Here is an 18,652-nt window from a genome sequence, read left to right on the forward strand (position 1 = left end):
GTCTCTTGGGTAACCTTGCTTCTCCCATGCATGTAACATGACCCCACCATCAAGCCTGTTCACCCTGTCTGCTACAACTATAGAGTTCATTCCCAGTTTTTCTTTGATTTCCTCACTGTGGACACCCTCTTGCCATTGTAGTAGTACCTGCATTCATCCTAGCTACTTTCATATCTGTAACCTCAACTTTATTGATAAGGTAACCTGAATCCACCCAGCTTTTGCTCCCACACAACAAAGTTGGTCGAAAGATTGAATGGTGCCCAGACAACTTAGTCTTGGTACTGACTTCCTTCCTGCAGAAGGGAGTTGATCGTAGCTGAGTGCTCACTGCATTAGCTTTGCTACACCTTGCTTCCAGTTCTTTCACTATGTTGCCAACCTGTGAGAATATGCATACTGAGTACTTGAAACCGTCCACCTGTTCTATGGTTATGTTGCTCAAATAACTCTTCAACATATGCATCAGAAGAAAATGATTAAACCTTTTTATGCAGGAATAAGTTATTATTTTTAAAAATTTGACATCAGATACCTCAAAAGTCCACATTGCTGTGACTTACATTTAGCAAATGAGCCACACAGGTGAATATATTTAAATTATCTGAATATAACTATAATTCTGCTTTCTTGATGCATGCACTTCCCACTGTTACAAAGAGTAGGGTACTTTAAATGAATATTGACATACAGAAGAAAAATATCAAATGCGTGCACTGGGAATAGTGAGACAGAATTCATACAATTCGTAATTTGCAATATATTGTGCAAGAAATGAACGATTTACTAGCAATATATTTCTGCAGCACTAAGGTGGCCTCGAATACTTCTTTGAATTTTAAAATAGCTTTGGAGTAATGCAAGTTTTATGAAAATAAAAGTTAGGTACTTTTTATATTGATAGCTTGTAGCAATGGCCACCTGCTCAGTTTGCTAAATTTTCTGTGCTTGTCAAAGAGAACTGAAGGGAAAACCCTTATTAAAATCCCTTGTATTGCACAAAGCTCAGCTAACCACACAGTATTTATTATTTGCAACCATACATGAGGGCAACTGTTCACTGTATTGATATTTGATACAAGTGGTTGTACAGCTTTCAACAGCTCTTGCCACAATTTAATGCAGTTTCCATATTTCTTTCACAGCAACTTACATATACTGCCTGTGGTGTCACAAAAACCCTGCATTTTGCTCGCATATTTCAACTATTTCCATCCACTTAACTATAACTTCACAACACATTTTGACTGATTAATTTTCAAATGAGCCATAACTATTTTGGTTCCATAGTACAACTGCTCTATATCTTTCTGCTTTTACTGGTCATTAGATAAATATATATGGATTTTATATAACCCAGTCTCCAAATAATATTTAATTACAAATAGTTTTCTGTCAAACTGCTGCACATAAACATAGCACTTCTTCTAGTGCATGTATCAAAACTGTACCATTGTTGTAAGATTTAGCAAATGCATAACAGAATACCAAAAGATAAAGTAGTTCTCAGCACAAATGACTTCATACAATGACTGACAGTTCTCATGTAGTAAATTTCTGCCCAGTGTTCCCACAAGGATATCAAAAAAATTTCATTCCTACATCATCATTTACTTGACATGTAATGTTGTTTTCCTGCAACTAGCCTATCATATCCATTTAGATGCAGGTTTTTGAGTGCTACTCATTTGAAAGTTATACAACTTTTACTTTCTCTTTTTCCCTCTTTGTTTCTGAAGAAAGATATGTGTTGTGATATGATATGCACCACAATTGTAAGAGAGAGATGTACATGTGTGTAGTTCCTGGCAAACAACAGTGAAAGTTGACAGAAAAAATAACCAATACACATAGATCACAGAAGTTTAAAAATGATCTGACTCTATCAGTTACTTCCCATATTAGTTCATTTACATTAATATAGTCAACTGAGCAATTAATAATTAATAATGTAACAAATATCTGAAACTAATAAAGTATTACATTTGAGAATTTTACCTGTAATACTACACAGGAGTCTCAGAGTTGGTGCATCTCCTGAATACTGGTTGATCATGCCCTTGTTTGCTGCTTGTGGAACAGGGATTGTCAGGGTAATCGGTTTATGAAACTTTCTCCTTCGAGGTTCCACTGTTACTATTGGTGATACAGCAACCCTATTGCCTAGAAGCTTCGCTGTGAGTTCAGCTGCAATTGGCTGTGCCTATAAATCCAAAAAAATTGACAAATAAATAATGAACAGAATCTTAGATCACCATCCTCTAAAATATTTTGGTTTAAATAGGTGCATATCTAGAATAAACACAAAATGACTCCAGACCTTGGACAATCTACAACACTTGACTAACTGTTAAGGTGCTGAACTTTCATCACAGAGATTATAATTCTGTCAAATCATTCTCATGGATATCCATTGCAAATTATGCTAGATTATTAAATAAACTACTTAAAGATAAATAAGCATTTTACTAACAAAATTTTCATCTTTTTCACACAATATGCTGACTACAAATTGTTTAATTTTTTCCTACAACATTTAACTTTTTTTCAAAATACGCTTATGGCCAAAACATTATGACCACTACCCACTGCAAGGTTGAATGCCTCCAGGCGGTGTTGTGGGTACATGATGCAGTAAGAAAAGAATGTAAGCAGAAGAGAGATTAAAAGGCTGTAATGATAGTGAAGATATGGGTCGCAAATAAGGAAATCCACTGACATAAGCTGGTTTGACAAATGGCACATTGTCATGGCCCTGCAGCTGGAAATGAAGCTGGTCACCTCTTTGTTTACTTCTGTCATGAGCACCTATGGAAAGTGGTTGAAGGATGGTGTATGGTATTAGGCAACCATGTCTCATCACAAAACATAGAGGTCAGAGGATCCCCCACTGTGTAATGCAGGATAGGCGGTGATCTGTGGCAGATCTGATTACAGATCTAGTGGAGGCACAAGTGTGTCAGAGCACACCATTCAAATGCCATTGTTGAGCATGGAGATCCATATCACATGATCTTACGTGTTCCTGTGTGGACCCAATGACATCATCAGTTATGTTTGCAGTGGGAACAGCATCACTGAGTTTTCACCATGGATTAATAGAAATGTGTTGTCTGTTAAGTGAATAGCATTTCTTGTTTGACCAGGTCGATGGTTGGGTCCATACACATCACTGTCCAGATTAATGGCTGCACGAAACATGCACTGTGGCACAGATGCAGGCCAGTGAGGGCAGAATTATGCAATAGGGTGCGTTGAATTGGACTTCCATGGGATCTGTGGTGGTAATCGAAGGCATTATGACAGCAATTAACTATGTGAACATTATTGTGGACCACTTGCACCTCTTCATGCCTGAAGTCTTCCCCTAGGGCAATGACATGTTCCAGCAGGATAGCTGTCTGTGTTGCAAGACCAGAATCGTGCTACAGTGGTTTGAGGGGCATTACAGTGAACTCACATTGATGTCTTGGCCAGTAAATGTGCCTGATCTGTACCCACTCGAGCACATATGGGTGCCAGCTGCTTGCCCGTAAACCACCATCTCAGAATTTGCTTGACTTGTGCATAGACATATGATGCCATATACTTCTGGAATCCTGCCAAGGACTTGTAGGATCCATGCCAAGCAAAATCTCTGTTGTACTATGTTTGAAAAGTGGAACAACATGCTATTAAACAGGTGGTCATAATGTTTTGGCTCAGCAGTTTATCAATTCATAGTTTTTAACTGAAGCACACAATTCATTTCTAAATCAAGAAGCAAACTGTAAAAATGTGGAGGAAGTATATACCTGTGAAGGTTTGTACATTTAAGCATATTGTCACTCATCTGGTGTCACCAGAAAGTGTTAAGCAAACTTATTGCAAGTTCTGTCCTTTAACTTATAACCATTTACACAAATTAACCATCTTTAATGATCTCCCTATCAATACTCATGAAACATCATGGCTGAAGCATGCAATTCATGTGTCAACAGTGTGAAGGGAAAAACAGTCTATGTTAAGTATCTTAAAGTAATATAATCTACATTATACTTTTTTGATTTAGTAACTTGATAAATGCTCTGCAGTGAAATATAGAAATCTGTTAGTAGTATACCTATCCTCGCATACAGTTTAAAATTACAATTTCTGCTGTTACATACAAGGATCAGACATGAAATGCAACAAGACTTCAGCTACGGTACATATGTCAGTTTAGAAAAATAACAGAATAACTTAACCTATATATTCATGGTAAAATATTTTTAAAATACTTTAAAACTCCATAAATACACCTAATTCTTTCACAATCAACTACACCATAGACTGTCCATATAAAACTTCTAATTATTATGATCAATTACACATAAAAACAAAATTTAGTAATGACTGATCACAACTGCCACATTGAAGCCAAAAAATGGAGCACAGGACTAATTCAGATGGCTCAGTTGTTACTATTGCCAACTTAACACAAAAATTTGTGCATAATTCCCTATTAAACACACAACTTTACTCTGAAAATTCACTCAAAAGTTGCTCTGATCTTAAAAATCTGAAGTAACTAACAATGCTGGTAAATAAGCAATTGTTATTGCTGTGTTCTTATACAATGGTCATGTGCTGAACAATGCATTCCTTTATCAATTATGTGATTTTATATAATGAAATGAGACTTTCTGTTAAAACACAAATATTAGTAACTGTCAATGCTACAAACCAGAATTCTGTACTGTTAGTTTATTGTTATTCAGTGGCCGTATACTGCACAATGCATGAACTGGTCAATTGTGAGATAACGCAAACTGAACTCAAGTTTTTAAATTGCAGCCCCAATCTATTTTAGTTTTTTATTCTAGTAAATTGTGCTAAATAACATCATTCTTTGCATGTTCTTTCCATTTCCTAAACGAAATTACAGTGGTTTATTGTCATTGAAAAACTGTGTAAGAGAAATGCAAAGTACTTAAAGTGGAAAATAGTTAACATTTTGCTGATTTAGATTCCACAAAATATGTGCTCCAACTTCTAAAAATACTGTCTTGATGTTAAATATTTTTATCAAGATTTAAGTTACATTTATGCTTGATGTCACTGACACACCACCAGTAGATTTATTAATGACTTTCAGGTGAGAACTCTCCTTAAGGGAGGCTAGCCTGGACTCCCAGAAGCAAATTTATCTGTACTGAATGATATGAAACTGATTAAGTTTTACCAGAATTAATGAGATAATATTTATGATGGTTAGTTCCATGTATGCAGACCATGTAGTCACCAAGCAAGGCAACACATAGGGGAAAGAAGAATGAAGGCCATGATGTTGTGGTTCTAAACAAGAAACTTTACAAAATAGCAAAACTAGACCTCACTTATGCTCTACATCCCTTTGATTTTGTGTCCACTAATATTCCATTTTATTCTATTCATTTTCTGTATGAAATATAATACTTCTAATGTTTTAATAACTGAGAAAGTTTAAATCAGCTGTAGAATATACCCCAAACTCAGATGCACATTTTAAAAACCAGTGTATAGTACCGCAAAGACCCAACCAGAAGGAAACAGAATACTGCCTGTGGTATAAATGATAAGGCTGTAACTTATTTTTAAGTAAAGTGATGAAGCACAATTTGACTGGTTCTTCATCTGCATAATGAGCTTTTTGGCAAAATATTATAAAAAGGTTAGATTGCTATCCACCATAAAGACGACACATTGAGTTGCAAACAGGCACAATGAAAAGTGTGTTACACATTGAGCTTTCAACCAAAGCCTTCTTCAAAAAAGGAAAACTCACACATATTCATGCAAACAGGAACCCCACATGCACACATGACTGCTATGCCTGGCTACTGGGGCATGAAGTGTTCTGCTTGGTGATTGTGTGTGCATTTTCTTTTCTCAAGAATGCTTTGGCCCGAAGGTCAATGTGTAACAACCTTTTCATTGTGCCTGTCCACATCTCAATATGTCATTTTTACAGTGAGTAGCATTCTATCATTTTCCTAATATTGTTGATATTCCAACCTGGACTTTCCATTGTTTGATTTTGTTTGTGACAAAATACTCATTTGTCAATGGCACGCAATGCCTAATTTTGGTTTGAAACTGTAAATTGCTGTAACCGATAGTATTTATTGTTCTTTCCACTTGATATTTTGGAGGATTATACCTCAAGCATGAGATTGGTTTATTACAGTTAAAACAGGCATAGTTACTGTCAGACAGTACCACAAAGGTTCTGCCTATATACAATTGTAATCCATCTGCCTCATGATGGAGGTATAATCGTCTGATATACATAGTAGCAAGACCAATAAATATGACTACTTCCAGTAAGTTATATTTTTAAATTGATATTCATAATAGTCACTGTCACATCTGACCTAAAATGTTCACATTGAAAGAGATTTCATTTGCAACACTTTTACTGATGATTAGACCCAAGAGGGAGTTACCAAAAGTGTGGAAATCATTAACATGAATGAAATAGTATGTAAATGTTGAGAAAATGAATGTGGGACGAAGTTATAAAAGGAATATCTTTAAACTGAAATATGTATAGTCAAATGTGATGTATAATAGGTGAGAAAGTGGTAGATTAATTAGTTGTCATTTATGGTATAATACTTCTCATAAATGCTCTATTTTATGGGGATTTTCAACATTAAACATCATGTTTCCTCATCTGAAAATGTATTGCTCCTAGAACATTCCCAGTGATGTCATTTCATCACACATTGTTCGTCATTCTTCCCAATTCATTTTACAGTGTTTTCTTGTTAGTTAGTTTTATTTATAGACTTAGGACTCAGAAAATTGAGGCAACCATCAATATCATCCAGTTACTTCATATGAATTATTACGTGTTACCTAACTAAACTGTGATCAGTTTGACTGTTTTTCTTCATCTACTAGTGAAGTACAACTGCTTTCTGGCTGCTTTATTGAGATCTCTTGATTGCTATCCATTCAGTTTATTTTAGGGGTGATATTGTACCATATCTCAGAATATGTATGTAATAGAAAATATATGTGAAACAGACATTTAGTACTTTCACTAATAAAGTTTTATTACTACATAGGATTTTCGCTTATTTCTGATCCTGTGAAGCAGTTCCTTTGTATGAACTTGCAAAGAAGACATAAAAGAATGGGAATATCTCTCTTGACAGAAGTTTTATCCTTGTCTTTCTTTATTGTATTATTCCATATTCCTAGATTTCCAGGAAGCATTTGACACTGTGCCACACTGTGGACTGTTAAAGAAGGTACAAGCATACAGAATAGGTTCCCAGATATGTTAGTGGCTCAAAAATTTCTTAATTATTAGAACCCAGTATGTCTTTCTTCATGGCGAGTGTTTATAAGAGACTAGTTTATCATCAGGAGTGCTCCAGAGAAGTGTGATAGGATTAGTCTTATTCCATATACAGGATGCCCAAGGAGGAATAGTCAGTATTCAGTGCTATGACAAGAATAATCATTCAAAGCAAAAAGGTCAAGTAAGTGTCGGCTCTAAAATGTACAGCTTCAGAGCTATGAGTATTTATTCACCATTGATACTGTGAAACAAATCTCTTCTACTGCAAGCTCTTTGCTTTCCATATTTTGGGAGGAGCTAATATGGACCAAAACTAGAAAAACATTTGTCTAGTGAATATAGGCTCTAAAATGCATGTGTTAAGAGTTATGAGCACTTTTTGTCAGTAGATAAGATGTGTTTCACAGTAGCGAAGATGAACAATTGCTCATAGCACTTAAGGTATGCATTTCAGAACCCATGTTCACTGGACATTTTTTCTTGTTTTGGTTCTCCTCTCAAAATAAAGAAAGCAAAGGGCTTTCAGCACAAGAGATTTGTTTCACAGTATCGAAGATGAAGAAGTACTCGTAGCTCTTAAGGTACTGGTAAGCATTTTAGAGCCCATGTATACCAAACATTTTTGCTTGAATCATCATTCCTTTCATATCCCTGAATGTTGACCACTACTCCTAGGACATCCTACACACATAAATGATCTGAAGGATGGGGCGAGCAGGAATCTGCAGCTGTTTACTGGTGATGCTGTGGTGTATGGTAAGGTGTCATCATCGAGTGACTGTAGCAGGATACAAGATGACTTAAACAGGATTTCTAGTTGTTGGCAGTGTGATATAAATGTAAATAAATTTAAATGAATGAAGATGAGTTCTTGAGAGTATGGAAATCCCACCAGGTTGGATTAAAGAAGACATCAAAGCAATTCAGAGGAGGGCTGCTAGATTTGTTACTTATAGGTTTGGTCGACATGTAATATTATGGAGATGCTTCATCAACTCAAGTGAGAATCCCTGGAGGGAAGATGACATTCTTTTCATGAAACACTACTGAGAAAATTTAGGGAACTGGCACGTCAAGTTGGCTACAGAATGATTCTACTGCCGCCAACGTACATTTTGTGTAAGGACCATGAAGATAAGATAAGAAAAATTGGGGCTCATATTGAGGCATATAGACAGACATTGTTCCCTCCCTCTATTGGCAAGTGGAACAGGAAAGAAAATGACTAGCAATACTGCAAGGTACACTTGACCATGCACCATATGGTGGTTTGCTGAGTATGTATGTAGATGTGGATTTGCAGCTATTTTTATAAACTGATACTAGTAGATATCAAAAATTGGTCAGTTAGCTTTATGAACACAGTCCATTTTTGTTGTTTCACACAAAAATAACTGTACTCTTATTCTCAATGTGCCAATGAAGCAGTCCATTTGAGATGCAAACACCTGGTCACATCTAAATTTGTCTTCAGCTTTACTGAAAGGTCAAGATTTGTTTTCTGTTTCTCTTCTAATATAATCCAATTTCTCCATATTTTCCATATAACTTTTATGTAAAAAGTAGCTATGGAAATTAAGGAAGAAGAAGATGTAGACAATGAACAATGATGCAGACAGTGAACTGTCATTATATGATTTTAGTACTCTGTATACAATATATGTGAATTTTGTGCCAGTTATTAACACATAGGTTTCATAATACAAGGCAAACAAGCCTCTTTTGCAACTACTAACTGCAAATAATACCTTCACTTAATACTATTTTAAAGACAGTTTCTCACATTCCTTCACTAACAATCTACATACAGTTTTCCAATATCCGTTTTTAATAGCATATGTAGCAAAAGCAACAAAATCATTTCAACAAAGCATACCTATTGCTAACCACCACACCATGGAATTAAAACTACCAGCACAAATTGTCAAATGCCATAAGAGATCTTATCATCCTGCTTGCATCAACACACCAAGATCAGTACTGAAAATCACAAACAGTTCTCCTGTAAATCGGGTACAAAAACTAATTCAGAAGCACTAGTCCTAAACTGGGGCTTCATTCAGGCATCAATGACATATTAGAACATAAAACAATATTCTGTCTCCTTTCAAATATAAAGATTTCCTCTAGGCATCAAGAGAACAGACTGATTTTAAGCTGGCTAGGGTGGCCGAGTGGTTCTAGGTGCTACAGTCTGGAAACGTGCGACCGCTATGGTCGCAGGTTTGAATCCTGCCTCAGGCATGGGTGTGTGTGATGTCCTTAGGTTAGTTAGGTTTAAGTAGTTCTAAGTTTTAAGGGACTGATGACCTCAGAAGTTAAGTCCCATAGTGCTCAGAGTCATTTGAACCATCTGAACTGATTTTAAGGTAATTCTCAAGTAATTCTGCAGACAACTTTACTACAGAATTTTGTCTTATTTTTCAGAACTGTTAAGTGATACCCATTGAATATGGTATTCCAAAATTTTATAATTAGTACATTTCATTTGATTTGAAGACTGTACATCATGGAGAATATACTGAAGCCTATAAAATTGAGATTTTTGAACATCAACCAAATGTTTTCAAGTCTAGCATCTAAAATTTTTAGGAATACAAAGAATTCACCAGAAACAGATTTATGGTGACATAACCTATCAACCTACTACTTTCTTTCTGATTGTGTTTATTTAGTTTCTTGTACTGGGACCACATTAATGGTGGTTCCATTCAGAGTCGACACACATGAATGCCAAAGCCAAGAATTAAAATTTGTGAAACAACTAAAAGTATATCCAATTTTTGTAATTAGAAGGGACAACATTGCATTACGTGAAGATAAAGGAGATAATAGTTTATCTGTCTGATTATATATAGTAGCAAGTAGCTGACAGAAAGATCTGACTGAATATTATCAAAGTCTACATTTGGGAATATTGACATCTCTAAATTGATCCCATTATCAATGCACGTAATTACCTCAACAGGGCCCACAAAGTTGTTCAACCTGAACAAAAGAAACTATAACTGAAACAAATGTGAAGACTGCACAAAGCAAAAAATTGACAGGAACAGAAGAAGATATGAATGATGACAGATGTATTTTAGAAAAGAAGTAACATGGAACTCTTTAATATATGAGAAAAGAGTGCCAAAACATTATTCTGAACTTCAATAAATTATCAGTGAAGATTATTATTATTAAAGGGAACGACTGCACTGATATATAAATGTGATTAATGGTAATATAGCTTCAAACTCAAAGTATTGTGTCGCACAGTACTGATGAAGTGATAAAAAAATAATGCAGCAGGGATCAAAACAGTTTTTCAACATAAAAGTATGTTTTATATTATTTTATTTGATTATTTTGAACCTTTCAAAGGAGAAAGAATGCTGTTTCTGTGGGTATTAGAGAGAGTGGGTAACACAAACACGACAGTTTAAATGTCCATTCTTAAAAAAGAGTAGTAATAACTAAAGAATTATTATGACCCAGAGACAGATTACTAGTGAATAGTGTCCTTTTTTTTAATTCTTTGGAAAGGGACATGGGTATCCTGCAGTTAGTGATAAGTTTAATAAATATTCTGGTTTATTAACTAAATTTTGTGCTTCATTAATTGATAAATGTGTGCCATATAGAACAGAATTGTCAAACAGGGCTTGGATACAGAATATTTTTACTTAGAAAGAATCTCACAGTTTTCTTCTCTTTCTTTCTCTCTTTTAGTAACTGTTCTGGTGTGTTAACTAAATTTCATGTTTCAGTAATAGATAAATGTATGCCAACGGAACAGAATTGTTAAACAGGGTTTGGATACAGAATACTTTTACTTAGAAAGAAACTCACAGTTTTCCTCTCTCTCTTTCTCTCTTTTAATAGCTGTTCTTATGTATTAACTAAATATTTCATTTCAGTAATAGATATATATATGTTATCTGGAACAGTACTGTTAAACAGATCTTGGATACAGAATACTTATACTTAGGAAGAAACTCACACTTTTAATCATAATGAAGTGAGAAACTGTTGTGAAGTAATATGTTGGAATAAACTGATTTTCTGTGAATGAACGAAGCTAACAATGTGTCTGAAAGCATTACAAACTCCTAATACAGCAAAATCAATTCATCAGTGGTATGAAAACAATTAAGTGAAATGTCAGGAGGAGAACTGCTCTTTACAAATCTGTAATTAACAGATTAATAGACACCACAGAAAGTTGAACAATGACAAAAACCTAAAAGAAGAGAAACAAGAATCTCTGCCTGGAAATTACTTGTGTTTCTAATCGTTCTTTATGTTTGCTGTACATGGGTATGTACAACATGTTATATAGTTCAAATAAAACATAAACATAAAATGTTCCATATATCATTGGCTGACAAAAATAATGATTCTGCAAGCAGGAAAATCTATAAATCAGGGTACCTCATTCATGCAATTAAATCAAAGGCTACCCATATTTTTGGGCAAATAGTCACTATAATAAGAATAACTTTGCAAGATAATCATCTAAGGATAAATAACAGAGAAGAGATAAGGGACTTGATGAGTTTACCATATGAGGAGAATCATCAGTATCCAGTTCTGTCAATCACCCATAAGCAGTTCAAACACTCATTCAGGAAAAGTGAGGATCATTGTCTCATTTCCTTATTTAAACTGAGCCATTTCTAAAGTTAAAACAGAATACCTGAGAAACATTACCATGACATATGATGACAATTATGAGATTTTGATGATGATGATGATGATGATGATGATGTACGTGTACATACAATAAATGTTTGAATCAAAGAATGTAACTAATTAGTAAAATATCAGTGAATACACATGAATTCCTATTTGTTTTCATACTCACAGATATTGATAATGAGATGTGACTATAATGATTCAACTAGTTGCAGATGTTGTCTAGTATGCAGTACAAACAGAAAAAAATAGTAAGTGCTACCTCCCAATAGCAGCGAAAAAGTGAAACTATATTGTAAATAGCCAATAAGCATTATAATCTGATTTGTGTATTACATATATGACATGTAGAAAAATATAGGAAGATATATAACTTATTTGTGCACCAGAATAGTGTACTATACAATTCAACTGATTGAAATTACAGAGCAGTTATTGGAAGTGGCAGCATGTAAAAACAAAGAATGAATCTTCACGTCTCATGTAAAGTGCATAAAACAGTCATGGATTGTTAAACTTCAGTGTTAATCTACACAAAGGAAAACTCAATAATGATGTGAAGAGATGTTAAATGAAATGTCATGATTCTTTTTATGTAAGTGTCTTGTTAGAAGCAAGAGACATTATTTTGTGATCACTTGTATGGTAATCACAGGAAGTAAAAATACACATTTGAAACAAACTGGTCAGTAAAGATATAACACAGCACAATTGTGCACAAAACGAATAGAATGCGACTTAATGTGGTTTATGAAAATTAAATTCTGCTCAATCAGGGGACAAAATGCATATCCAAAAGTATGAGAGAAAACAAATCTCATTTAACACGGGTAACAGTCATGGAAATTTTGTAATATATGGATACCATGGTAATATTTCCATCTAGTTTATACATCTACTGAGCAGTGTTGAGATATTTAAAATGATCAAATATTGCCATACTGACAACTTTCCTCAGTTTTTTGTGTCTGTCTTTTTTTCCCCTGACTTAAAAAATTAACGCTGTTGTCAGTCTGAAAGTTTGTTGGAAGAGGTGTCATATCGTTTCCATCCTCCTACTTTGTAACTGACTTACTCAGTCAATTATAGGTGGTCTACAGTTTAATGTGAAGTCTGAACAATGGTCCAACTTGACAGTTTTCACATACACAGATCACTGACTGAGGTGAAACAACTATTAGGTGGTTAAACCCCAGTCTTTGGATTTGTAATCTCACAATTACCCACTTAGCTATAATGTCACACTTTCAGTATAGGCATTCAAATGTAATCCTTTGGACTTACCAAATCCAACTAAAACCAACATATATGTGTAAAGAGACTGTTTTAGTGGCAACAGAATATTCATGTAGCAGTGGTGTGTTGATAAAGGTGAGCCTTTATAAGAACAATACATGAGCAGCTAAACACAGCAGACAAGGAAAAGAATAAATAAAAAATGCAAGCAATTAATCAGTACACCAATGGTATTCTGATAAGAGTATACTGAAATAACTGTATTAATACACTGTTTGGATGCACAGAATTATGCATTGAAAGAATATCTAGCTACCGCCTAATGAAAATTTTGTATAACATACAAATTTAATTAAACATACAGAGATTACTTGGGTATTCTGTATAAGCATTTATGTAAGAAAACTGATGTTCTTAAAATGTTATAAAGGCATTAATAACACTCCAGATACCACACTTAAAGGCATTTGAAAGAAATGAGTTTGGTCATCAAGTGAGTATTTTGGTAACAGTGTTCTCACTTGTGTATCTGTCAAACACATTATCGGATCTGTTATTCTCCTCAGTTTGAAAACTGCAATCACTTTATATCCCATTATACACATATGTAATGGGGTTCAGCATGACTTATGTAAGCATTATTAGGCCATAGCTTCTCCTTATCAGACTATGAGGTTTTTAGAGATAGACTATTCTAAATCACAAGCCTATAATCCAGATTCATGAATACTGAAAGTTTAAGAAAACTGGAAACTGCTGACAATTAAAAAATATAAACTGTCAGCATTCAGCTGACAGCAAAATCACTACAGACTCATCATTTATTACTATTAGGTAGACATGTAGATAAAACTCTGTTACACATACAGGAAATTAATGAGAAAACAAGTCACTACATACTTTAATCACTTCTTTTGGAAAAAATGACCAAGCAACAATATGCTAAACATAGATGTTGATTACTTTGCATCTGGATTAGAATAACAAACTGATTGACAGATAGGTGTTTGTAAGATAACTTCATTAGGAAGGACCAACTGAAGAGTGCTTTTCATCACACTTTCTGTTCTTTTTACTGATGTGATATTGCTTTATTACCTCATCTGTCAGTTACCATAATATTTTGAGATAACACTTATGGTCAGCATAATAACTGTTATGATTTGTTTTTGTGTACTGTCTTTCTTGAGGAGTATGCTCATTTTATGCACCAGAGTGTAATTAGGTAGAAAAAGATGTGTACAGAAAAATGCTGTAGCTAGTGAAATCATGCAAAGTGAACATTGTGAATCTGTTCAATATTGAACCACTCAGCTATTGGTGCCAGAATCATACTGTAGGCAAAATGCTCAGGTGCGCTTGACTGTCAATAACTTTTCTGTATTGATTGTGGTATGGATTTTGATGTGACTGATTCATTTACTCAGGGTTATATTGCATAAATACAATTTTTTCTGAATTTTGCAGATTTGAAGGTAGCAGTTGAAGGCTTTCAGAGATATTTGGTTAAGTAGAAATTTACAACTTCAGTCTGCAACCAGCAGTAACTGTTCATCAGTCACAACTTGTCTGTATAGTAGATGGTGACAAATTGTTCATATGGCTGCTTTTATCTGAAAATAATTACAAGTGACTGGAGAGAAAATGAATTTCATTATTCAAAATAACAATAACAATAACTGAATGAGTTACATATGATGTATATTAGGACACATTCATAACAGAAGTTTTGCCCAAAGTATTTTGTATAATGAACCATAGGAATAATGAAGAAGTGGCTCATGGGGACACTTAGATAGAAGATCAAAATGATAAATGTAAACACAATTTAATTTTCAATATATGCTTGGAAGGCATTTTAATATTGTTTTTACACTTCTGTTGTTTTCAAATGAAATGAGATGTGCTTGTGGCTAGGACCTTATATCGTGTAGAATGGTCATCTGATGCAAATCTCTTTAATTTATGGATGTTTGGCATGCCAATGAGGATGAAATAGTGATGAAAACAACACAAACCCGTTCCCTAAGTGGAGAAAATCTGTGATCCAGCCATATACTAAATCTGGGCCACTCGCATAACATTCTGCCATGCAGAACACTCAGTTATGGATGTACACTGTTGTTTTCAAGAAGTAAATACTTCAGTATATTAAAACAAGAGAAATCTGAATAAAGGGAGTCACACAGAGTTAACTGCTTATGTAAACACATAAACAAAATATGGAAATATGTTTAAATATTAAATAGGGAAAATAAAAAATGAAGAATTCACGGAAGTGAGAATTGCAGTTGCCAAGTCAATGCAGAACAAATGGGCTCAATGAATATGACTGTTAGCAAATAAAACTAGAAAATTATTTCTATTTTAATAAGCTCTTTGATAGTAGAATATTGTACTACTTTCAGTATTTGCTTCTTAAGAAGTACATAAAAATACTTCGGGATAGGTTCTATATCTGAAAAGATAAGGTGTAACATACTGTTGAATTACTAATATGAAAATACTTCAGTAACACTGAATATTTTCAATATCTGTTCTTCAGGCTTTATCCAAGAAGCAGGAATGATAAGATCATGGAGTTTCATTGCAATAAATAATCCAACAAAACTTTTTCTTGCAATTTTTGTGTAAAGGCAGCGCCAATAAAGTAAGTTACAATATTGTGACTCAACTAAAGTCTGTGAAATCTTAAAGATATCACATATTGTGCAGACAGGCACAATGAAAAGACTGTAACACACTAAGCTTTCTACTGAAGCCTTCTTTAAAAAGAAAATACACACACATTCACACATGCCAGCACATCTCATGCACACATTCTGGCCAGAATGGCCAGAGATATTGGTCATGTCTCATCTTTACGGTGAGTGTCAACCTACCCTTTTCGTGGTATTGTTGATATTCCAACCTGGACTTTCCACTGTTTCAGAAAACAGTTGCTTAATACAGTAACTAGCATAAGAAATTTGCTGAAACTGAACCATGCAAAATACCACAAAAATAGATTTTAGTAATGGTAAAATGTGTGTTTAGGAAAAAAATCTCTGTTTTTTACCCTGTAGTTGGTTATATATGATAATTTGATAAAATTTTAGTAACTAATCCATGAAGCTCTACAATAAATGAAGTGATGTTGATGGTTCCCAGCAACACAGCAAGTTAAACTTCATTATAAAGGAAATATATAAAACATGAAAATGAAATTTAACATTTTTATTTGACAGTAAAACTGTTTAATTCAGAAAAAAGAGAAAATTTATTTAATTATTATGTGAATGATTAAAAGAATGTTATCTTTTGTCTGTGACTGCAAGTGATATGGTAATAAGCATGTATTTCCCAGTTTTGTGTGTAATATGAATTGTGCAACAGAAATGAGTAAAAATATTTTGAGGTACTTGCCATGTCCATAAGATAAATTATGAAAGAGAAAGGAAATGCAGGAAAAAACAGCACAAAAGCAGGGTTCGAAATAACACTGCAAATTCACAACAGAAACAGCCACCAAAATAAATTACAAGCAAAACTGATAGTGTGAGTAAAGGTAATATGATGCATCTTTTCCCAGAAAGTACAGTAATAAAAACTGTTTTAATTAGCATGAGTGGCCTCATGGTAGTCAAGGAAAAACATCTGAATGTATAATTGCCCCCAATTGCGAACTGTTAAAACCCTGGTACTTCCTTAATGGACATTACTTTCAATAACCAGCACCTAAATTAGTGTAAGTTGATTGGTACAATGAAAATGCCAGTGACACACTGTTAGACAGTGCATCACAAATACCACTAAGAAGCTGACACTGTATGGTGATATCTCACATAGTGCTCATTACATGCTGTACTGAATAATAGAAGCTTCTATCACTGTCTAACCTGTAGGCCACACATCCAGTCACTATCCATTTCTCTCTCCGCCCAATAAGATTAGTTAAACTGAAGAAGTCTCAGAAGGATCCACAGTAAACAACAATTTGCCATATTTCGAACCATGCTTCAGTGCATACTAAGGGTCACAATCTACTTTAAATCGAAACCCAACACAAGTAGTTTAACTAATTTTATTGGGCATGTTTCTAATTTCAATACAATTTGAGTATTTTATTGCGAGAGCAGTGCCGCATGTTAGTAATATATTGCTGAACAGTACTATGGGATATAAAACATATGTTTCCATTTGGTCTCAAATGTTTTACAGTTTTAACTATGTTCTAACTCCATATATACATTTGATTAAATTAAGTATTCTATGTGTGACATCAGCACAACATTACAGCAAAGTATAATATTAAATCAGTTAACATATGACTAACATTTGATTGAAATTTGAATTTAATTATCAGAATTATTTTTTAAATTTTCATTATGTTTGTCATCTTTACTCAATGCTTTTTTACAGTTCTATGCACTTGGAACATTAGCAGCAAAATCTATCATTAATAAACATATGTATATAAAAAGAAGGGATTGTACTATGAGTGGAAGAACAAGTTCATCACTTATTCAAAATCCCATATGCCATACCGTAGTGCTTATACAATTTTAGCTATTTTTATTCCCACACTAACTCGAATCATTGTTTGTCATTTGATGTTTCTGGACTAAACAAAGTTTGTTACCAATCTTATAATTTAAATAATATATTTTACTGTCAGTCGTCAAAAAATGCAGCAAATTTGACAGCTGAGGATAATAGTTATTATACAATTTTTGGAACTAACTGGAAAATAAAACTAAATTCAGGAAGTTAGTATTACCCAAGCCAGTAATCAGTGTCTGCAAGAACTTTAAGTGCACAGTACAATGCTTGGAAAGAGTTAATAGTGACAAGCTAAGTATGTCAGATAAAGAAATGTGTTTACACTAGTCTGTGCTGAAATGGTCATCATCTGGGTTCCATTAAATGGAATTACTTTGAAAGAAGAAAAATTAACATATGTACTTACTGACTGCATCCACACACTAAATATCACAGTCACAAATTTATAAAATGCAATTTATGGCCAAATCAGTCAGATAATGGCAAATGAAAGTAACATATGATTTCATTGAAGCAAGAAATGTATGAAGTTTAAGGATCTGATAGTTCCTCTTTCCTCTCATTTGGGTGAATTTACATACTTTACATTATAATTGTAAATCATAAAATGATGACAACAGCAGAAACAATGAAAAGACATCTCTTTAAAAATCATGTCATTCATAAGCAAATATTCTGGAGAACATAGATGATAAGATTCTTTCATCCATTTAAATATCATTACACCTTCTATGGACAATTACAAACTGTTTAATGGTAATTTTAAAGTTTATCATTGCAATAACTAAAGAACAAATTCATGGTTCCAAAACTATATCTGAAATTCATTCTGGAAATACTCCAAGCTGTTGTACAGTGTGGTAAACAGACCTCAAGATTTTC

At 33.9% G+C, this 18,652-nt stretch overlaps 1 protein-coding gene across 5 annotated transcripts in view; it reads right to left on the reverse strand.

Annotated features, from left to right (window-relative positions):
• LOC126183202 (ankyrin-3-like) overlaps positions 1–18,652 on the reverse strand; it is an 892,753-nt gene that overhangs the window by 388,391 nt on the left and 485,710 nt on the right. For all 5 annotated transcript variants that reach the window (XM_049924971.1, XM_049924970.1, XM_049924973.1 and 2 more), the window contains one exon: positions 1,999–2,203. In XM_049924971.1, coding sequence (XP_049780928.1) covers positions 1,999–2,203 — 205 coding nt within the window. The remainder of the gene's footprint in view (positions 1–1,998; positions 2,204–18,652) is intronic.

This window comes from Schistocerca cancellata, chromosome 4 (assembly GCF_023864275.1).
Source record: "Schistocerca cancellata isolate TAMUIC-IGC-003103 chromosome 4, iqSchCanc2.1, whole genome shotgun sequence".
Taxonomy (NCBI): Eukaryota; Metazoa; Arthropoda; class Insecta; order Orthoptera; family Acrididae; genus Schistocerca; species Schistocerca cancellata.